The 23,721-nt window shown below is 41.3% G+C and overlaps 1 protein-coding gene across 2 annotated transcripts in view; it reads right to left on the bottom strand.

The window, feature by feature from the left end:
- Positions 1-23,721, bottom strand: part of Sesn1 (sestrin 1) — a 97,863-nt gene that overhangs the window by 12,221 nt on the left and 61,921 nt on the right. Inside the window, exons 1-4 of one of the 2 annotated variants that reach the window (NM_001013370.2) lie at positions 8,621-8,777; positions 2,109-2,174; positions 1,196-1,396; positions 11-193 (exon numbers count right to left, since the gene is read on the bottom strand). In NM_001013370.2, coding sequence (NP_001013388.2) covers positions 11-193; positions 1,196-1,396; positions 2,109-2,174; positions 8,621-8,722 — 552 coding nt within the window. In that variant the 5' untranslated portion in view covers positions 8,723-8,777. Of the gene's footprint in view, positions 1-10; positions 194-1,195; positions 1,397-2,108; positions 2,175-8,620; positions 8,778-23,721 lie in introns of those variants that run through there. The other variant, NM_001162908.1, reaches the window with a different exon arrangement.

The raw sequence follows: 23,721 nt of genomic DNA, 5'->3' as shown, positions 1-23,721 counted from the left end.
ACATACATACCTCGATATGTTCTTTGGTAATCAGCCAAGGCCTATGGGCTAACACTTTGTTAAGTTCTCCTAAGTTCTGCAGTTTTTGAGGAGCATTCTCTAAACCATTGAGCCACTTGGGGTCCCCACCAACATGAAGAAAGTCACTGACATGCAGATTCACCAGGTAGGAACACTGATGCCTCGCTGCCGCCTTTCACAGAAAATACAAAGGCAGAGTGGTTATGTTAAAAGTGTCAACTATTACGAACCTGTTTACAACAAACAAAATAGATTGTTTAGTTATTCAGTTTACGTTTTCCAGACTACAAAAATACAGATCTTATTTAGAAATTTTAAAAATCCAATATAAAACAAGAAACATTTCAGAAATATTTCAGAAACAAAATATTTCTTAAAAAATAAACTTTAGAAATGTTACCTCTATGTCAGCTTTCAGAAGACCCTCAGACTAAGAAGTAGTTTCAATTAAGCAGGTACGTCAGCATAAATTATTCATATTTGGGTGGTAGAGGCAGGAAGACCAGAAACTCATGGTCACCCACAGATATGTAACAAGTCTGAAGCCAGGCTAGGCTACACACAACTTCTGCTGGGGAAGGAGAGAGAATACTGGGAGGGAGGGAGGAAGGGAGGGAGGGACGGAGGGAGAGAGGGAGGGAGGGAGGGAGGGAGGGAGGGAGAGAGGGAGGGAGGGAGGGAGGGAGGGAGGGAGGGAGGGAGGGAGGGAGGATCTCTTTCTTACATCTTATGTTCCATTTTAACTGCTAAGACAAGAGTGACTCTGGTGCAGCCAGCACGCAGGCTCAGTGGGGAAACTGACAACCAGAGTCTAAGCCCAAAGTGAAGGAGAGAACCAACTCCTTCAAGTTGTCTCTGAAGCATGCGAGAGCGCATGCACACACACACACACACACACACACACACACACACACACACACACAGAGTACATTTTAAAAAAATGGTTCTTAATATTGTATAAAACTACTCGTAGTGGTTTTTTTTTGGTTATACTTGAAAACATACTTATTTAAAGTCAGGAAAAAATAGAAACTATCTGATTATATGCTATTACAAGTCAGAATATGATTACAAGTCAGACAATAAGTAATATATTTATCCTATGTCAAAAGCATTAATCCTCTTAAATTAAAAAAAAAAAAAAGAAAGAAATTTTCATTGGATTTTTACAAACCATGATTCCAATGTAGTGCCGATAATGGAGGGGTAATGGCCCATCCATTTGTAGTAGGTAGTGTTGAGTCTTTAAGAAACTTTCTAAATATTGTGGATGGAAAACCATCACTAATGTGATGTTATCCAGACGACCCAAAGCAGCAAAGGAGTCTGCAAATAACGCATGCATCTGTGCGTCTTCACTGCCCACCTGCAGCATCTGTGGGAAGGAGAGGAGAGCCACAGTTGCACACACTATAAACCGGTTAAAGAGAACAGGAATGTGGTGCACCGATCTATTTACAAGTAGATTACAGTTTCCTGAGAGGACTTGTGATTTAAACTTGTAGCTGAAGAATAGTCCCATTATATGGTGGGAGATAAACAACAAAGGCTGAACTGAACTTTAGATAAAGGGTCTAGATAAGCTGCAGAGTTGACAAGAATCCAGACGAAGAAGCAGACTGTTAAATACCCAGATTTTGCAAGCAGACATTAAAACCTTTCCTTACAACACTATTCTCATTTAATGAGAAGAGAATCACAATTAATAGCAAAAACTTATGACAATAAAGCATAGCTGCTTCTACATATGTGGAATTAAAGGTCTGGTGCAGTGCTCTCACCAGTCAGATGGAGCACCTCTGCTTCCAAGCAAGGTCTAAACATATGCAGGTGGAGGGAGGGAGTCAACAACAAGGCTCAGTTTTACTTGATTAAGTACAGGTGCTTAAAATGCATCATGAAATCCTAGAAATCAATATGACCCTGACAGCTTTCTAATCCCATGACCTCACTGCCAAAGCATGACTAACTCTGAATAACTGTGTAAAACATGCTGTTGACCAGCAATCATTCAGATGCCAGATGTGGGCCATGAAAATGTTTCCTTAAAAGCAGGCAGTTCACTGTGTACTTTCAAAACAGCATACCTCCTTCTCTGGGATGAACCTGCTTGGTCCGTGTCCTAGTGGCCGAGGGATTCTGATTCCAAGTTCCTAGAAAAGAAAATTACACCATCTCAGATCTCCAGCAGTAAACAGCACAGACTGAGGCTAAAGGAGCAAGAGGAAAAGCAGCCAGCCTTGCTAGTCATTTGTTCTCACAGCTATATATACACACCAGTTCCTCTATTTGCATCACACAGCTAACACCTTCTAATATGACTGTCTAAAAACAATAAAACCTGTTTCACTAAAACCAGAGTTTTGCATAAAGCTCTTGGCAGAGAGTCTGGAACAGAAAGTTCAGCACACAGTGGCCAAACCCGTGGGCTGTCAGTGATACAAAACAAGACCAGTGTGTGTGTGTGTGTGTGTGTGTGTGTGTCTAACTCAACAAAAGCATCACTCCTTGTCAGGAAATAAAAACAACAATATCTCTATATAGACATCTTAAGACATCATTACTGTATTAATAAAACACGTCAAGGCAAGCAGTGGCATGTGACAAGTGAAAAGGCAGCTGAATCCACAGTCAGGACTCCAGTGGGGCATGCTCTCTGTGGTTAAGTGAGAACACTTCAGGAAAACCAAGTTTGGGCCTGTTTACAATCTTGCTAACATTCTGCCTTTTGACACAATCTAGAATTCTTTCTCTTATACTGACAGAGCAGCACATTAGCAGGAACAGAAAGCCTACTGTTAGGACTTCCTCCCCTATACAATGCTCTTGACATAATATCAAAATAACCATAATAAAACTTTTGAGGGCAATCAATCCATTATCGCTTTAAGCTGTAAAATAAAGTAAATACAACTGAAGATCCTTATTATTTATAAAATTGTTACATACAAATACTAGTTTTTTGTTTAAAAGAGGAAGACTATTGGCATGGATACAGAACTGTAGCCAAGAGTAAAACATTATAAAAACAGATATTCCCAACTCCTGTTCTGTGTGTGTGCACTATGTGTCTGTATGTATGCCTCTGTGTGTGTGTGTGTGTGTGTTTGTGAGAATATGGGAGAGCATGTACTGTGTAGCTCATGTGGAAGTCAGAAGACAACAGTCTCTTCTTTTTGCATTGTGTGTGCCAGGCTAGCTGGCTCTTGGACTTCTGGGGGCTTCTCTTTCTCCCTTCCATGTTCCTGTAGGCCTATGGGATTATTTGTTTGTGCTATGCATTCAGGTTTTACATGGGTTCCCAGGATTTGAACTTAGGTCCTCATACTTGTGTGGTGAGTGGTTTTACCCACTGAGCTATCTCCCCAACTTAGCTGCTTTGCTTTTAAGAAAAAACTGGGAGGGAACAGAGTGAATCCAAGAAGTTTGTTCTGAGCAAATGAAAATCTTTTGAATACAATACATTTTTTAAATCTCACACAGGGCTAGGAATGTAGCTTAGTTGGTAGAGTGCTTATTTAGTGTACAGCTGTAATCCCAGCACTTGGGATGTGGAGGCAGGAGGATCATAAGTTCAAAGATATCCTCAGCCACGTAGCAAGTTCTGACCCCCACCCCCCACTCTCACCCCTGAAACAGCAAGCAGGATAAGAGAATCTTTATTGGCAGAATCCAAAGTAGACTACTTGCCAACTGAATCCATGATATATCAATTTCATTGTATATATTAAGTAAAATTGTACTGGACATTGGTTACTTCTTACTGTGGTTATTCCACACTCATACTGAAGATAGTGTGTAACATTATATTCATTAGAAGAGACACTTAACTAGCTTGTCCATGTATGTGTCTAAGTTTGAACATTGTATATTAAGTTCCAGGAGAGAAAAATGTTCCTTTTGAAACAAATGTAACAACTATTAATCTAAAACAATGACCTCTTTAGCCTAACTTCTTTTTTTTTGTTTGTTTGTTTTTTTTTAAAGATTTATTTATTATATGTAAGTACACTGTAGCTGTCTTCAGACACTCCAGAAGAGGGAGTCAGATCTTGTTACAGATGGTTGTGAGCCACCATGTGGTTGCTGGGATTTGAACTTCAGACTTTCAGAAGAGCAGTCGGGTGCTCTTACCCACTGAGCCATCTCACCAGCCCTTAGCCTAACTTCTTAACTCTGACCAAACTATCTATCTGTCTGCCTATCTCTGTTAAGATTTACTGGGAAAAAGTACAAAGCTGAGGCTCCTGCCCCCTTTCTAATTTACAAATTATCTAAACAACATGTATTTAGGGTTTCAAGTATTTATTATTCATTTTGTAACTCAGACACACTACACAATACTCATGACTTCAGGATAGCAAAGGATGTAATTTCCAAATAGATTATTTGATCTTGAAACAACTTGTTGTCACTCAGAAAAAAATGAAGTTGAATTATATTTTAACCCACAATAAATCAGAGTTAAACATGAAGAAAACAAAACAAACAATAGTCCTACCAAATGCTTGTGGAGTGAAAAGAACCAATAATGCTACAAAACCTGGAAGTCAAAAACGACGGATAAATCTGGTAACCAAACAGACTGGCATGAGGGGAAGGGTACACAGTCAAAGATGAACAGAGAACTTGAAAGACTGCAAAGGGTCAGAGACACTTCCAAGAAAAGGAAGTGAGAATGACCGAAACCATGCTCAACTCCCAAAGCAACAACAACGCACTGCATTAACTACAAAGACCATAGGTGGGAACCTACAGACAGACTCACATTTTGTACTCACACATAAAGGTAAACCACTACACTATTGATTCTGATAAACAACCTAATTGCTAATCAATGGAGGACTGTTTGAAAAGTTCAACATGATCAACAAAGCTGTGGTCCTCAAGAGAACAAAGCAGAACATATGCTGGGGTGGGGGCGTAGAGAAAGGAAGACACAACACGCGTGTACATGTGTTTGTTACTGCTTGAAATATCTGGGTAGTATTTCTTTAAATGACACCAAATTGACATCCATATGACCTTCAAAACGAACAGGTTGAATTATATTATTCTGGTTACTCTATTCTAGAATCAAGTGAATTTACTCTCCTTACTTAAAGGCTAGGCTTAAAAGTTGACAGACTCTCTCTTTTAGCTAATAGATTAGGTACATGACAGATATAAGGGCCGTGACCTTTTCTAATTAATTTTATGTCAATCAAAAAACAAAAGGCTAGTTATATGGGGTGTTCCTGATGAGCTGAGTGTGTATCCCAATTTACCTCAGACCAGGTACAGACAGGACAGTGAGTAGCTCTATCCAGCCACCCAGCACACACAGACTGACCTCTGAGAAAGTCAACAGATGACAGTTTTCTTACAGGACCTACCTGTTCTTACTAAAGCTTGCATAAAGACTCCTCACCTTGGAAGAGTCCCAAAGTATAGCACACACTGGAATGATGGCCAGCTCAGTGGAGAGAGCTGTCCCTGCATGTGCAAGGCCCTAGGGTTGATCCCAAGCATGGCCAAGTATTTCCATGCACCATCTCCTGAGAGAAAAAGAACAGAGTAGGAAAGGAGGTTTGGGCCAAAATAAGGACTTCTGTTAGCAAGTTTGTAATTCCCATGAGAGCATTTAAACTCTTAACTGGGCAGGTCTAATGTGTAAGTAAGGTGTAAAGAGAAGATGAGGGAGATACAGCAGCAACAGTACCACATCTACATCTACCTCATGATACCTACAGAAGAGTTTACAAAGCTCTTGGGGGTGTGCAGTCTGAGAATGAAACTGCTTTTTAGTTTTCTGCTTATTCCTTAACTGATATAAAGGGGCAAAAAAAAAAAAAAAAAGAAAAACAAACAAACCCATATAGAGCTAATAATGGTAATAAAAAATTAAGAGCAGCAATAGCAGCTGACATAGCATGCTAGGAACCGAGTACTGTTTTAAGTACTAGTATTTACAAAAAAGGAACATATGATTTATGATATTGAAATCTACAAAATGTATATGTCTTTTATAATCTTTATGAAAAAGAAGCCAATGTCTTTAATGCTTTATTAGTGTGAGAGCCCAAGTCAAACTGAATGCATTTTCTAACTTCCTATGTAGGTTACTTTAACTATTTTCCCTTCTGTAGTTGTGAGAATTCAATTAGACTCTGAGCAAATCTTACAATCCAGATTCTAGGAGGCAGACCTGCCAAGAATAAAAGTTCTTGTTGAACTCAGATGCAGATGGCAATCAGCATAAACCTCACAGGTTCTCTGTGAAGACATGGCTGGAAAAGCTAACATGAGAACTAGGACTCCCCACCCCTCAACAATACTAACACCAATATCTGAAAGCCATGCCCACACCAGCACCTGCTTCCTCACCAATGTACAACAATACTGATTAATCCTCAGAAGATGGACATTCTGAGTGGCGTTGACAGCACACAGAAACAGTACGTCCTGTGCCACCGTGTGAACAGTGCTTGTGGACCAAAGCCCTGTCTAATCACATGCTTTGCTTATGTTCCGACGACCTTCATCAGCCTCCTTAAGAATGATTGACTGGCTACAGATTAAAGACTTTCTATGAGGTGTCAATCTACCTACTTGAAAAATTAGGTGAAAATCAGTAAACTATTTGAAGCATGTTTTTTCTTTGTCTACTTGATGCATTAAAAAAAGCCCATCTAGATATTTAAGACTATATCTTATAACACTGATGTCAATCTTTTTTTTTAAAGTTACACAAGTAGAAAGTGCATTTCTTTCTTTCTTTCTCTCTTTCTTTCTTCCTTTTTGGTTTTGTGTATGTGTGTGTGTGTGTGTGTGTGTGTGTGTGTGTGTGTGTGTTTGAGACAGGGTTTCTCTGTGTAGCCCTGGCTGTCCTGGAACTCAGAAATCTACCTGCCCAAGTGCTGGGATTAAAGATGTGTGCTACTACTGCCCGGCAAAAGTGCATTTCAACAAGGCAAAGAAAGCAAAATGTTTTATAAAAAGTGAAAGTCCTAACCCACTCTCCCCTTCCGGGAGAGTCCTTGTCTATCTAGAATTATGTGGATGTTTTAACATTCAAAGTATTTCAGAAGAATTGAGGAGCTAGAAGTGTTGTTTATATGTAGATTTTTTAAACTACAGCAAAAATGTACTAAATTTCTTCTGTCATTAACACTGCTAAGCTATTTAAAAACACGGGAAGTTAGGTACCTCTTTGTGTGTGTGTGCTCCATGGACCATGGTTTAGAAAAAGAAAAACTTCCTGACTTCAAAGTCCTACAACTGGGTTGGAGACATGTTCGGTGGTACAGAGTTACCTAGCATGTACATAACCCTGAGTTAGATGGGGAGGAGGAGGAGAACAATTTTTGGAAACGTGCTACTTGAGAACTGTGCCAATGCTTCCTTTGTAAAGTGACTAGTTTCCCATGATACACCAGTCCCTAGTTTATTTTACATGCTAAGTGTATTAAAGTGAAATACAGCTATGCAAAGCTTTCTAGTTTGTTGAATACAATTTCACAGGCACTATCATAATCAATGTACAAGCTACTGTGGATCTTTGGAAATTCTAAGTCTGAGCTGAGGATATTGCACAAAAACGCTGTCAGCAATAAGAGCTGTTCAGCCATGACCACTAGGGTTCGTTTCTAAGAATGGGAGCAGATGGATCTAGGGTGGCCTGCATACACAAACCATAAATGCTAACTCAACACTTCCACACTTTAAGCTTCCAGAGCAATGGTTTATGGTTTATTTATTGACACTGAGTATAGAACCCAGAGCCTTTCACATAGCAGACTACCACTGAGCTTTAAAAATTTATTTCTGAAGGTTGTTTTTGGTATGTGTAAACAACCAGCATGCAGTATATCCATGAACATTAACAGCTAGAATCCCTTTATGGAGTCGTTTACATTTTCATGACTATACATAGTGCACCGATTAATTGGCTATTAAAAAAAACTGGCCTGTGTCATTTTAATGGGCAGAGTAACAAGGAAATTATTCACATTTAGACTTCTTGAACTAAGACAACCCAACATATGATTTCAATTCCAATTTCAGTATTGACTCTCATCCTTTTAGATTCAAAGCCTTTGAATGTTCAACTTTTAGCAATTTTAAAACATCATCCTATTTGCACCATTAAAAACACACACACACACCATCTCAAATAGTTCTGCAGGCCTATTCAGGCACAGCAGGGATGGCTTAATAAACAAGGGCAAGAGCTGCGATGAGCAGCACAGGTCTTGACGGCGTTTTTTTTTTTTTGTTTTTGTTTTTGTTTTTAAATTCCATTTAACCGACTCAAATGTGGTTCTAAATGAACGTCGGCGAGGGAAGGGTGACTGAACAATCAGTTATGACCGAACGCCGGGGGGAAATCCACAGGCTGTTTGCCCTGAGACTTCAGCTCTGCTGCTCTGACTTGTGCGCACCGGCAGGGCACAGCAGTCCTTATTCTGTTCCAACACCTCCCCTTAGGTGATCTTGGGGTGCAGTCCCTTCCTTCGCCCAGGCCGCGCAGCCCTCGGGGGCGTTTGCGAAGCTACCGGTGCGAGCTAGTGTCGGCGGTGCTCAGCCCCACCGCCCTCAGCCCTCGCCTGCCCAGTACCTCGTCCTGGCCGCGGTCCCCGCCGCACTGGTGGCAGCTCAGCAGCTCGGAGACAGCCAGCGAGGCTGCGTACGCCTCGTTCGACGCGGCGGCCAGGCGCATGTCGAAGGGACGGCTGCGGCCGCGATCTGTCGCTGCAGCGCTTCAGTCAGCACCCGGCGGGGGCGGGGCGGGCGGCTCCGACAAACAAGACGCGAGGCCCCGCCCCACGCCCGTCACTCCACTGCCCGGCGGGCGCGCCCGCCAATGCCGGCCCGCGGGGACTCGTAGCCCCACCCCTTGGCGCTGGGGTTGGGGGAGCGTGCGGACCAGGCCAGCAAAAACAAGCTTGAAGGCCAAGCGCCCAGCCTGAAGCTGACACTCAGTTTGGGAACAGGCTCGCTGGGTGGAACCCTGGCTGGAAGATGCAATGTGCATCCCGGGACTCAGGGAAAGGCAACCTAGTTTCCCATCTCCTGGGCTAGGGCCGGGCATTTACCCATAGGCAGTCAGCAACGTCACCTAGCCGGGCCCTGGCAATACCAGGAGAAATCCTTACACTGTACAAGCTATCGAACCTTTTTCCTTTTTGATGCCCAAATGAGGCAGAGTGGGCTGCAGAAGCAGGAGACCATGGTCTATATGCAATGTGAAATTTATTCTTGGCAAGCGATGTAGAAACTATAAATATTTTCCTTGGCACCAGGTCTCCCAATTGTCTTTCCTCAACAACTATATCCAATGGCATTACAACATCTAATATTCCCTCACAGATACCTGTGTTACAAATAAAACCCTCTGCGAAATCGAACAAGTAACTTGGAAAAACTGAGTTTAAGACATAAATCATTGACATTTTTAGGTCCAGAATCTAAATCTTGTGCCAATACTATTTCCTTCCTTTGGTAGCTTTATTGATTTCTTCAGAGAAAATAAAACAAACCTTGTGCCAGACGTGGTGGCGCACGCCTTTAATCCCAGCACTCGGGAGGCAGAGGCAGGCGGATTTCCGAATCCGAGGCCAGCCTGGTCTACAAAGTGAGTTCCTGTCAGCCAGGGCTATACAGAGAAACCCTGTCTTGAAAAACCCAAAAACAAACAACAACAAAAAACAAACCAAAACAACAAAAACCTTGTTAAATTAGATCTCTTTTTTCTATGCTTGTGTTTTCAAAAGTTTACATGTTCAGGTTAAGAAAAGAAAAAGTTGGAACACACTCAAAAAAGGAAATATATGGAGCTTAAATGACTAAACACTGACAGACACAACTAGGGCTTCAAGAGAAAAAAAGTTTCAGTCTTGGGAGGTGAGGTTACAATGTGTCAAAGAAGACTGTTACACTTTCAGCTCTTGAATCTTCATATTTTGAAAGTCACATGTTAAAAAATCGTTACTCTTTCTTTTTCTCCTGCAGGTAAGATCAATTGTTGCAACTTTTTAAAGCCCTCCCCCCAAACTTTTCTTTCTTTTTTAACTAAGAAAAGCAAGCTGCTTAGTTAATAAAAAGAGGAGGCCAGGTCTAAGCTCTCTTTTGCTGAAGAGCCACAAAAATAAATGATACAATCAAATCTCTATTTAGCCATAAACAAACAATACAGATCCATTAAGCTACCTCTCTTGAATGAACTGGCAGGAAATGAGTAACTTAGAGAAATGAATTTACTTGATATGTGGGGTTGAAATTTATAAAAGCTAGTTTTAAAACGAGTAAAGCTATGAAAATTGATGACTCTCCTAGCAGGGTATGCCATGTTTATGAAACTATTAAAATTGTTCGCTACTGCAAAAATAGTGCTTACCTTCCTATTTACAAGACACAAAGGAAAAACATTAATTCAGCTAATTCCAAGATGGTTTAAAATAATAAAGTGGCACATTAAAGTTGTATATTGCATGTAAAGTGTCTAATATTTAGAGCTTGATAAGTACTTATTGGAAAAAAAAAAGTTCAGCTGAAAACAGCCATCTCCTGTAACCAGGCAAGACTTCCAATCTGGGACTTGGACACCAACCCAACCACAAAACTTTCATTTGTCCTGTCTATAAGATACGCAAGGGCAAAGATAGAGCAGAAATTGAGGGAATGGCCAACCAATGACTGACCCATAGCTTGAGACCTGTGCCATGAGAGAGAGCTACCCCCTGGCACTATTATAATACAAGTGTGTGTGTGTGTGTGTGTGTGTGTGTGTGTGTGTGTGTGTGTGTTGCCATCTGAGAAGCTTTATCCAGTAACCAAGGGAAACAGATACAGAGACCTACAGACAGTCATGAGGTGGAGCTTGGGGAATCCTATGGGAGGAAGGACTGAAGGAGCAAGAGGAGTCAAAGACACCACAAGAAAACCTACAGAATCAACTAGTCTGGGCCCATAGGGGCTCCCAGAGACTAAACCACCAACTACGGAACATGACCTAGCCCTCTGCACACATATAAAAGTTGTGCAGCTTGGTCTTCATGTGGAACTCCTACAGCAGGAGCAGAGGCTGTCTCTGACTCTGTTGCCTGCCTTCGGATCCCTTTCCCCTAACTGGGCTGCCTTGTCTAGCCTCCATAGAAAAAGATGGACCTAGTCTTAGTGCAACTTGATCTGCCAAGGCTGACTGATCCCCACAGAAGGCCTCCCCTTGGGTAGATTGGGGGGTGTGTGTGAAAGGGAGGGACTCGGAGAGGAGGGGGGAGGGAAGTCTGCAACTGGGATGTGGAATAAATAAATAAATAAATAAATTAGTAAAAAACAGTTCAGATATACCAAACAAAATCAGGAACAATAAATCGAATTTTTTGGATAGTTTCAATTATTTAATGCTGTCTTGCATGAAATGAAAAATAATTTAACTTATACTCTAATTCAATAGTTTACTGAGAACCTTCAAGCTATTAAATATCCAAGATTCCTTTATGGTCTCTCTAAAGACTGACCTAAATACTTCCAGAGTACTAACTGCTGCTCTCTTGTATAGGCAGTACTATGAATTAGTCACTTTACTGTCCATTAAAAAACATTAAAAAGCACTGCCCCAAATAAATCTACAGTGACAATGAATTCCAACAAATAAATGTATTAATTATCCTGGAAATACCATGTGGCTGTCACTTTGGGTGATGTTTCTCCTCCAAATCATGTAATAGAAAGTTTGTGTTTCCCTAAGAGATTTCCTTCTTGAGTAGGGCAGGAAGGATCTAGTGTCGGGCACCCTGAGCACGCCATAAACACCAAAGGAAAGGACGCGCATCCTGAGCAGGGGCAGGCCTGGAAAGAGCTGTCATTTCCATATTTACTGAGAGTTATCAGTGCAGGCCAGGAGCTATTTTATAAAGTCTGCTATTTGAACATTTTATTTCAACATTTTGTTCCTTTTAGGAAGAATCTGGCACCTGATCAAAGAGGTAATGGAATTTTCTTTTCCTCTAAAAATGTTTTGGCCAAATCACAAGTCGTGTCAGAGTGAGATTCTTTTTCTCTGCATATGTCCTTAAGAGAACGCCCACAACCTTCATCTCCTCAAGAAGAGCTGATACTTATGCAAAGGAGAGCAACAGTGAACGACCTGATGCTGGCTCTGAACTATGAATATGCAGAGTCCAGGCATGGAAATGAGCTTTCTGGGGGATGGAGCTGGGAGGATCAGCAGAGGCTGTTGGTGAAAAAATTCCGGGGAGAGTTTGGGAGCAGGGAGGCAGCCCTTAGCAAAGGGCTGGACAAAGCAGTCTTTTAAGGGAAGTCAAGTGAAGGAAGTGTCTGGGTCTGGAGCAGAGGGGGATGGGAGAAGTAGGAGGCAAAGGTACTAAGGGTTAGGTACTATATCCAACTGTTGAGTATTAGGGAATATGAGTTTCATTCTTTTTTTTCCCCCCCCAAAACAGGGTTTCTCTGTATAGCCCTGGCTGTCCTGGAACTCACTCTGTAGAGCAGGCTGGCCTCGAACTCATAAATCCGCCTGCCTCTGCCTCCCAAGTGCTGGGTTTTAAGGCGTGAACCACCACCGGCCCGGCATGAGTTTCATTCTTAAGGGTACTATGGAGTTATTGAAAGGTTAAAACAAAAGAGTAACAGTCAGGGAGGTATGGAGAGCAAGGTGAAGGAGGGCCAGTGTCATAGCTTTCCTCTGTCCAAGCCGGGTTTCTGTCCAGGAAGGTAGTAACGTGTTCCTTGAAGGAAGCACTGCACCCTAGGTCTTGCAATCTAGAAGATAGTTCTCAAACGATTTGCTCTGATGGTCAAGAGTCTTTATTGAACTCATTGGGTTTTAAACTTTATAATCAATTCAAATGATGGAATAGGCATAGTCTAGTAGAAAGAACAGTTATTAATATAATTCAATAAATGTCCAACAGTGGCCTCGCTTTCTCAAGTTGCTAAAAAAAGTCACAGTAAAGACCTGCAGCTCACTCACCAGCATCAGACTCGTGTTCAACAGCTGGTTAAGAATACAGTAGTGTGTCCAGCCTTTAAGCCAAGAGTGGGAGTGGGATCTGTCAGATTTAGGAAGTGCAAAAATTCCCAGTTGTCAGTTAAAATATTTCATGTAGAATAAGCTGGTTTATAAGGTTACTTCTGCTTACTAGTTTTGTCAAAAAATATTCTCCTCCAACTTGTGTCTTCCTGTTTTTAAATATAGAGCTGCCCTGCTAACGAAGCAGTTTTTTCTTTTTTTCCCCTGGCTTTGGGTACAGTGCCATCCTTTCACCGTGAACTCAGTTTTAACCATTCTTACTTGCTCTGTGCTGCTTACACTTCTTCAGCAGGACCTCCATAATTATATTACTTTAAAGCAGTAAGACTGAGGACCAGTCTTTGTTTTTCTCTTTTATTTAAGGTTTCTTCTTTTACAAATGTCAAATGTTTCAAATCCCTGCACAAAGGAGTTTAAAAATATGGGCTATTACCCATACTTATAAATAAATAGTATTTAAAAAAGCCTTAGTGATTTTAAATTAAAAAGTCATTTTCATCCTTAAAAATTCAGTGTGTTACAGTATCTGTCCGGGTTTCCCAGGCTGATGACAAAGCGAGCAGTAACTTATCAAGTACTCTGTCAGACAGTAAGCATGTGAGTGCACAAAGCAGCCTCCATTACCCCATGTTCACAGTTGTGAACCAGAAACTCAGTGAACCATGGCTGATTTGTTCCAGGTCATAAAGGTAAAATGCAATATGGAATTAGAACCCACGTCTTTCTGATTTACAAACAAACATTGCAAAACAACAGTCATTCATTCTATGAGGCTGTTTCTCCTAATGAGTGTAAAGTTAACATTTCGCTGCTTGCGGCCGTTTAAACTTTTGATTCTAGGGCAAGAAGAGAAATCAGGTAGAAAGAAAACTTACTGCCTCGATTTGACTCAGGTGGAGCTCAGAAGGGGAGGGAGGGTGTGGGTGTGGGAGTCTTTGTCTCAGAGCCTCTCTCCCTGTTACTCCACCTAGTATTTCTTCTCAGATCTCTGTGACCTCCAGATCATCAGGGCTATCTTACTTTGCCCACCTGACCTAGTAACTGTGCCTCACAGTACTTGTATTCCTCTCTGGTAAGAGAAAGGTCTTAGGGCCTAAGCTAGCTCACAGTACTCACCGTGAGTGACAGTGCATTATCTCTATCTCGTTTGTCTCTTAGAGATGCACATCATTAAGCTCTGAGGGCTTGAGCTGCTGCCTCCCAGGTGCCTTTGTGTGCGCCCACCAGCAGCGAGAGCATGTAGACTTTAAAGTGGCGTGTCAATTAAAGTATTGGCTCAGTGTGGGCTTGACAACCAGTTCAATATAGTTTTGTTAAAGATATGGAGACTTGGGGGCTGCATAAGTCCTCAGAGGCAGGGCAGCTCAGCTTGTTCCAGGGTTAGCTGTTTTTAGCCTCTCCCTCCTCCTTGGGAAGCTACAGATACTTCCAGGCCGCTTTGATTTCTTTCTTGCACTGGCAAGACAAGGTTGCCGAGCAGCATGTATAACTCACTTGTTAAGTCAGGCCGGCACATGCAAGTCAGACACTGGCTGTGTACAGACCATTGTCTGACAAGACGTGTGGAACATTGTGTAACCCAGCTTGGCTTTAACTATCCACAGGGCCAGTTAGGGTGAAGTGATAGGGAGGTGGCTCTATTGAGATGAAGTTAAATAGCATCATTCAGTCAGCAGACAGTCACTTCTCAGCATCATCAAATTAAAAGGGAATGGATCAGATTGGAACTATTAGGAGGTCCAGGAGAGGCGAGTGTGGGGATTGACTGTTGGTCTTCTACGACTCTAGACGTTACCAAAGGTTTTGAGGGGACATGCTGATACAAGTCAAAGGTAGCTCAAGACACTAAATACATGACATAAGCAAGTAGAAAAGATGTCTTAGACTATGAATATATAGATATTGTGTAATTTAAAAAATAGCTTTTGGAGCTATTACTTCATTTATACCTAAATTTAAAAACTCACTCCAAAAGAGATTAAAAATGAAATCTGTATTTTAGTCTGTGCACCAGACACAATTAGAACTTAAAAAAATGTTAAGATACTGTATGCTAACTTTACAAAATGATGGGTTAAAAAACAATTCTAAACTTCAGCAGATGGGGGAGGGGAGGGAAGGAGAGGGCAGGGCAGGCAAAGCCACAGGGTGCACTTCAAATGGGTCACCCTCAACTTTTTAACTTTCTCTAAGAACAAAACACATGCCTAGCAACACATCAGCCAATCACAAAGCAGACAAACACGAAGACTTCAACTGCTCCAGATACCAATGGGGTGCAACCTTCAATTTTTTTTCTTTTAAATTATATAGTGTCAGATGTCAGAGCAGAACACAACAACTTATAAAGCAGGATACACTGTCCCAGGTTAAAAGTAACTGATAAAAATCTCTTCATCAACTCTTGAAAAAATATATTAATATCATACCAATCATTTATTTCTTTCATCTTCATATGACACATAGAATATATATTAAATAGGATATATACTAAAATTGCCATTAATGCATTTAAATAAAAATATAGAATTTGTGGAAAACTTTCTTTGTACAGGTTGGAAATAAGAGTTGGAATCTTTATAAGAAATTCTTTTTAAATGACCTAACAATTTCCAACATTCATGGGAAACTTGAATACTGAAAGGCAGCAGAGCACCTCCAAGAGTATAACAATGGTTAGATCAGCCAGACACAAACATGGCCTTCAAACTGAAGGCGGCCCAGGTCCTGTTTTTCCTCCTTGGCAGGCCACAGCCGCCTTGGACACGTTTCCTGAGGATTCTGGAGACGTTTCCAGAGTGTTGCTGGTGTCACTGTCATGTACAGTTTTTTCAGGTCTCAGCACTCCCTTACTCTGAAGGCTAATTTACAATACAGGCAGGAACAAACAAAGGTTAGGTTTCTTTCACTTTGCTTTGTCTTGCTGAATTCAGAAAGCATTCTAAAGCAATTTCCAGTATTTCCTGTGAAAATTTCCAAGGGCTACGCTTAATTTTCTCTTTAATTTATTTTGTATGTATGTATGTATTTACATGCATGTGCATGATGTCTGTTGTGGGCACATGTGCCTTGGAGTGGGTGTGAAGATCAGAGGCTAATTTTGTTCTCTGCCTGCTACCTGTCCATGGAAGATGGATGGTAGTGTAGTGTGGGTGGGGGGAGGTAGAAGGAGGCTGAGGGGGTGGGGAGGTGAAAGGGGTGGGGAGGTAGAAGGGTGGTGATTATGATGGAGTCAAACCAGGCTGAGCCATTCACTGGCCTGAGTCCCTTTTGGCACTCACTGTAAATCCTTTGCTGGGCCATGGCTGGTTGGAGAGCACATGCCTGGCATGTTTGAAACCCTAAGCCCCTACCTACTCCAACACCCACCCTGACAATTGCTAGTTTTGGTTCCCTAAATCGCAATATTGTAAGTAGACTGGCTTGACTTGCTGTGATCATCCATTATTTTCTAAATTTGTCAGACTTGTTAAAACACAGGTTTGCTAATAATAGTGCAGACTGCAGTAAAAAAAAAAAAAAAAAACAAACCAAACCAGAATGCATGTGTTATTTTTCTTTGATAATGTATCAAAGGATGGGGAGAGCGTAAACATTTACAACACCAGCTTCAGCTTCTATTTACAAGTTGACTTATCTGTATGTCATCCTGTTCTCCTCAGTTGTCACAGAAAACCAGAACATGTTAAATTAATAAAAAAGGTAGCATTTCCACATCATTTGGAAAAGAGATGCTGTATGTGAGACTCAAGCTTCCTTTGGCTACTAACCTTACTAACTGACTTCATTTAAATGTCACTAGAAGTCCCAGCAATGCTGCTCCAGTTTGTAACACATTCAACACTGTTAGAGAAGTAGACATTACAGGTCAGGCCATTTCTTCCAGTTGATAGCTTTTGAGAATAAGACAAACAGCTTTTCCTTTCTTCTCTTTCTTTTGTCCTTTATTTTCAGTGGTTTGGGGTTGGAACTCCATGGCTTTGGAGATGTTAGGCAAGTGCTCATCCAATGAGCCACATTCCCAGCCTGCGGTCTCTTCAGAAAGGATCTCACTGGACCATCCAGCAGGCCTCAAACTTGTGTCCCTCTTGCCTTAGCCTCTGTTTCTTAGGTATCCATCAGGATTACTGGTGTTGAGCCACCAGACCTGCCATCAGGCTCTCCTCTTTTAATTCCTACAGTGATGTGCCCACGTGAAACATCCCTGCTCCTTACAGGCCTGCCTGGGCTGAAGACTGCTCTAAGTAAGGAAGGCAAAGAGGTGGAAAGAGCACGATTTCATGCTGTGCTGACACACTGACTGCTACTGTAGTGCTCAGATTAGTAAGTACCAGTTTACACTCAACCACAACTCAAATGCACTCTAGCATCTGACTTCAGAAGTAAGCAGAACCTGTACTTCATGATTTCAGATTTGAAAATGTTAAGAAAACAACTAAAATATATGTAGTTAGTAGGTGCCAGGCACTGTTTGGCATCTTACATCTGTTTTAACTCGGTTAACGCCGACAGGAATACTTCTACAGAAGCTGTCTTCATTTCTAAACAGAGAACCAGAAGTGGCAAGATTAACAAGTACTTTGGCCAAATCCGCACAGCCAGTGGGAAGAACAGCTGAGGCCGAGGCCTGCCTGTACTACTCTGTTCTGTTGCTTCTCTTCTGTTCCCGTCCCTGAGCGAGCGTTCGTCCTTCAGGAGAGCTGAGGAGGGACAACACAGTCCTCGTCAGCACCTTTTCCTATTCTTAAAGTGGGACTTCCCGTGCAATCTCTGATAGATGGTGCCTTATTGTTTAATTACATTTTTATTCCCTCCTTTGTATGTATGTGCACAGATATTCATACACATAAAAATTAAAAGACAAAATAAACAACAATAAAAATCAAAGCAATGATTTGGTTTGGTGTGGTCTAACTTTAGCCTACACACTAGTTAGAAATGAATAAAGAATCTTTCTGGTTTTGTTTTCTTTTTTATTTGCTTGTTTTGTTAAAGATTTATTTATTCTGTATACATTGTTCTGCCTGCATGTATGCCTGCAGGCCAGAAGAGAGCACCAGAACTCATTATAGATGGTTGTGAGCCATATGGTTGCTGGGAATGGAACTCAGGACCTCTGGAAGAACAGCCATTGAATTTATTTATTTATTTATTTATTTATTTATTTATTTATTTATTTATTATAAGTACACTACTGTAACTGTCTTCAGACACTCCAGAAGAGGGCATCAGATTTCGTTACAGATGGTTGTGAGCCACCATGTGGTTTCTGGGATTTGAACTCAGGGCCTTTGGAAGAGCAGTCGGCACTCTTAACCGCTGAGCCATCTCACCAGCCCCCAGCCAGTGCTCTTAATCTTTGATCTCTCCAGCTCCCTGGCTTTATTTTCTTAAGATAGGGTCTCACTATGTAGTCCTGGTTGGCCTTGAATTCACTATGTAGACCAGGCCTGAGTGATGGGATTGAAAGTACCCAGAAAGAAAGGAAGATCTTAAAGTTCACAAGAGAAAAAGGCATTCCACCTACAAAGGAAAAAGCAAAGCCAGAAAGTAATACACTGCATATTCAAAGCCTGGAAAGATAATGAACATCTTCTGAGTTGGAGAATAAGAGACCAGCTTTTAGGAAACTAAAAGAGAAAAGACACATTTTATGGGATTAAGAAGTCTACCACCAGCAAATCCTCAGGGAAATAGTTTCAACTCAAGGAGAAGCAAATTGATCCCAGAAGAAAAATGTAAAAATTCTAAGGCACAATAAGAGAGAAAAGATTCTTTATACCCAAGACTTCCATCCCATGGATAAGTCTGACCTGTCTAGGGGTTGTATATTCCTTAATGATTCTGGAAAGCCCTTATTCTTGGCTTAGAGAGTGGCCAGCTCATACAGTGGCACGAAGTGTCACATGATCTGTCGCATGGATTTCCTCAATATGTGTGCCCTTTATATTCTGTGATGGTTTTGCTTGCTTTTTGAGATATGTTCTCAGTAAGGTCCTTGGCTGGGCCGCAGTTCCCTATGCAGACCAGGGTGGGTGCCCTTGCATGATGGAGATCCAATGGCCTTGGCTTTGCCATTTCCCCACTATGGTTTGTTGCTTGGGCAAACACTCTAACACTTACTATATTGCCAAAACCCGTTATGATAGGTTTTTAAATTTTGTATTGTTTACTTTTATTTATTTTTTTTTTATTTTAGATTAGGTTAGCTATATGTTTCTTGTAAATTGAGGGTTTTTTCTTTTTTCCCATTTTGCTTTATTTTAATGCTTGGGTCTTGCTATATAGTCCAAGCTGGCCTTGAACTATGACCCTCATATTTTAGGCTCCAAGTGTGGAATTGCATGTGTATATCATATCTGACCATACATGTTCTTTATGGCTTCCAAATACAAGTACTTTGTTTGATTTATGTCATGCAAATATTTAAATATATTCTTTCGATCTATGGCATATCTTTTTATTTTGAAGATTATAACTTTTAATTTTGATGTGGTCTAGCTGATTAATTTTTCTTTTTCTTTTTGTCCCTCATGAGCACAGATGTTTATTAGCATTCAGCAAATGAAATATATGTTGTAACATACAGGCAGTTTAATTTTTCATATTTGTTTCATATTTAATGTTTCATATTTGCTGTAATGACAGGATCTCACTATATAGCACTGGCTGACTTAGAACTCTGTGTAGACTAGGCTGGCCTCAGAGCTTCTGCTGAGTGCTTAAAGTCATGTGCCAGCATGCCCTGTTACTGTAATTAATCTTTCTTTCAGGCTGGAGATACAGCTCAGTGGAAGAGCAGTTGCCTAGTATGTTCAAGACCCCATGTTATCAGTCCTGAGAACCATCAACAAAACAATAGCAGCAGCAGCAGCAACAGGGAAGAGAAGGTTTGCTTCCAGGCAGATTTTTTTTTTCCTGTTGTTTTGTAGAATTTTAGTTTTTGCTTTTCACAGATTAAATAAACTTTATTCTCATTGAAAACCAACTTGCTAAAGTGTTTCCAAAGAATGGGGTTTGGGTAAGATGGTTTTCAGTGTTGGGAGATGGGGCAGACACAGGTTGAGCTGTGGGCCTTTTGCATGCAGAGCAAGTACTACACTATAGCTACAGCCCTCGGCTTTTAAGCATCTCTATTATATTTGGTTTTCAGCAGGGAAATGCTATACTCAACATTTTTTGTCACTACATGAAATACCTGATAGGCTACATATGAAGAAAAGAGCTTAGAGTTAGAGGTTCTACCTTAGAGGTTTAGAGGTTCTAAGTCCAAAATGGCACAGCACATGCCTGGCAGGAGGCTGTCCCTTGCTTTGCAGCATGGCAGAAGCACAGACTGAAGCCAGCAGATCTCATTTCAAACCAGAATGTACACAGAGCTGAGTGAAGCCAGGCTTGCTGTTTTTGTAACAATCCTCTTGAAAGAATGATCATATCTTGCTCCCAAGCACCCCAATGGTCTCTCCAATAGAGCTTACCTCTGGGGGGTTTCAAAGTTCTTCCTAATACTGTTATTCTTAGGACCAACTGTCCAATGTAACTCCTGACAGACAAACAAACCAAACGAACCAAACCCACAGCATGGAAGAAGGAGGAGGAAGGCATACAACTCTAACTGGGTGACTGTTCTTTTGAGGAACAATTGTGAACCTATAGACCTTGGGCATACTTGCATGTAAATTACACACTCTGGCTTTCCACTCCAATCCATTCAGCAAAGCCTTCCTTCCAGGGACTCGACCAGACAGACTTGGGGGCTGGCGATAAGGAAGTCTATATTGTTCTATGTTTTCTAATCTTGGGCCATTAAGAAAGTGCCATTTAGAAAAAAGACTAGTTGACACCAGGTTTTCTGTAACTGTCAGCATAGGCCAAAGGGAACGACTGTTGTAGAAATGCTTTCCTTCTTGATTTCCCAGGAGCCGGATGGGAAACTTCCAAGTGTGCACGTGAGGCAGTAGAAAAATTCTAGTAATAAAATCTCTTTTTAAAATACAGGTATGACTTGCTCAAGGACTGGAACTCAGAAACACAGGTCTCTCCAGCCAGCAGGAGAATGCTTGCTATAAACCACACAGCACTGCTGTCCTGAGCAGTTCCGGTTTTCTGGCTAATCCCATTCTTCCCTCCTCTGTCCTGGGAGGATCCAGTGGGAATTCCACTTTCTGCTAATGTTCGCTCCTAGAGACATTAAACAGTTATAAGTGTATGGTTTTGCAATGCTTCCCCTAACTCCTAACTAGATGGTTTTGGGAGTGAAGCCTTTGGGAGGTGGTCAGGTCTGAGGATAGAGACCCCATGACAAGATTGATGTTCTCCTAGCCACACAGGGATGCAGCCAGCAGGTAACAGAACTGGAACTGAGAAAGCTTTGCTGGACCTCAACCAAACGTTCTGCTGTCACCCTGATATTGGACCTTCAGTCTCCAGAGCTGTGAAAGAAGAACATCTGGTGTGTGTGTGTGTGTGTGTGTGTGTGTGTATTGTCTAAGTACTTGGTTATAGCAACCTGAGCAAAAACAAGCAGACTTCCCTATGCTTCCTTCAAAAGCTTCACACACACACACACACAATTTTTTCTAACTTCCAGGGTAGATGAAGTTATAGACCTGGCAAAAATACATGGAAATATTGTGTAAGAAAAAAGAACTATTTATTATTTATTTATTTACTTATCTATTTATGACTGTGTATGTGTGTGTATGTTACATGTGCATGTGTATTTGTTTGCATGTGTGGGTATGTCTGTGTTTATGAGTATGGAGGGCTAAATTGACACTGTTTTTTTTTTTTTTTATGTTCCAATTTATTTGTTGAGGTAGGGTCTCTTTCTAAACTTGGAGATTGCCAATTCTAACAATTTGGCTAGTCTGGCTAGCCAGCTTGCCCAGATCCATCGCAGCCTTTCCAAATGCTGGTATTACAAGTACAGCCAAACCTAGAGCAAAACAAAACAAAAATGATCCCCATCCAAAAACAAAAAACAAAAAACCCCAGTACTGGAGTCACATAATGCTGTGACACATACACACACATACACACGACTTGAGAAGAGACACCTTTAACTGTGTTTAAACTTTACCTTTAAAAGTGTATGTTTGGCCTGGTGTGGTGGGGCATATCTTTGATCCTAGCACTCAGAAGGCAGTGGCAGGCAAATCTCAGTGAGCATGAGACCAAGTTGATTTACATAGTGAATTCTAGACCAGCCATAGCTACAAACTGAGACCCTGTCTCAAAAACAGAACAGAACACAACAAGTGTACATTAGGACTCTGCTTTAAATGAACTGACTCTAAATATTAGTGTCTAAATCATTCACCTGATAATAGTCTAAACTTCTTAGTCACTGCATGCCCACCATGAAACAGAGCTCTAACGCATGAGGATGCTTTATTATGTCAGGTCTGCAACAGAGGAGGCACCGAATGTGGGATTTGTGGGAAAGGAACCTTCTTTTTGTTAGAGAGAGCTTCAAAGACCTAAAACATCCACACATTATGCCACACCTTAGAAAGACTTCTTGAAGCCACTGAAGAGCAGGGGACACAGGTGACAACAGAGGAACCACAGTTTAATCCAGCAATTAGTCTCCATATTTAAAACACTTGACTCAAGACAACTATGCAACCCTAATCCTTGTGAGAAGGAGTGGCTTTGCTGCATTAAATCTGTTTCTTGAGTGTGTTAATTATTACTTAAGACGCTGTTAATTTTCAAAATGTGACCAACTTTCCCCCATATTTCCTTCCCCGAAATAGGGTTTTCCTATTGTTTTCCTTATTGAGCATGGAGAATATACAAGTTATTTGCCATCTAAATTTGTACCTGTCCTGGTTTGCTTTCCATTGCTGTGATAAACATCATGACATAAGCACCCTGGGGAGGAGTTTGCTCCGCTTATATTTCCATGCTGTGATCCATCACCCTGAAAAGTCACGTCAGAACCCTGAAGTAGACCACAGAGGAGCAAGGCTCACTGGCTAGCTCTCCACAACATCTTCTGATACTCTTATGCTTGCCAGTACCCCTGCCCAAGAGGGCACCACCACCCCACATCAGTCATCTGATTCACAGACTTGCCTATGGGCCAACTGAGATTCCCTCAACCAATGATCTGTGCTTGTATCAAGTTGACAAATGGATCAGCACAACGTCCAACTAACCTGTGCTTTGCTGAGCCGTCTTCTGCCTATAGTGAGGTTCTTAGAGGTAGTTAGTCTGGGAGAGAATGTATATTCTTAGTACTATTAGGGTAATAAAGGGCTGGAGATGCAGCTTACTGGTACAAAGTTTGTCTAAGGTAACCAACCTCAAAATGTTAAGCACTGCTCACTGCAACAAACGATAGGAAAAAACACAACAGGCTTTAACAGAGCCATACCCTTTCCTAACACTCAAGTCTCTCATTTATGTTCTCATTACCTGTTTCCAGTCCTGCAGTAGCATGAGAACCCAGCACTAAAGCCCTCAGGGCCTGACGAGAAAGCCCTTGCTAAGGTCTTACCTCCCAAGGGTCTGGCATGAGAGAGATACGACAAGAGTAAGAAGAATGGATTCTAGGGAAATAGACAAATTCTGTAGGGTTATCAATGCCCATGAAGGCAAGAGCAATGCTTGATGCGCAGAGCACTTAATCATGAAGCGCATCTGTAGCAATCCTC

Source organism: Mus musculus, chromosome 10 (assembly GCF_000001635.26).
Source record: "Mus musculus strain C57BL/6J chromosome 10, GRCm38.p6 C57BL/6J".
Classification (NCBI taxonomy): Eukaryota; Metazoa; Chordata; class Mammalia; order Rodentia; family Muridae; genus Mus; species Mus musculus.
Note: the sequence above shows the minus strand (reverse complement) of the source record. Positions and strands in the feature narration are given on the sequence as shown.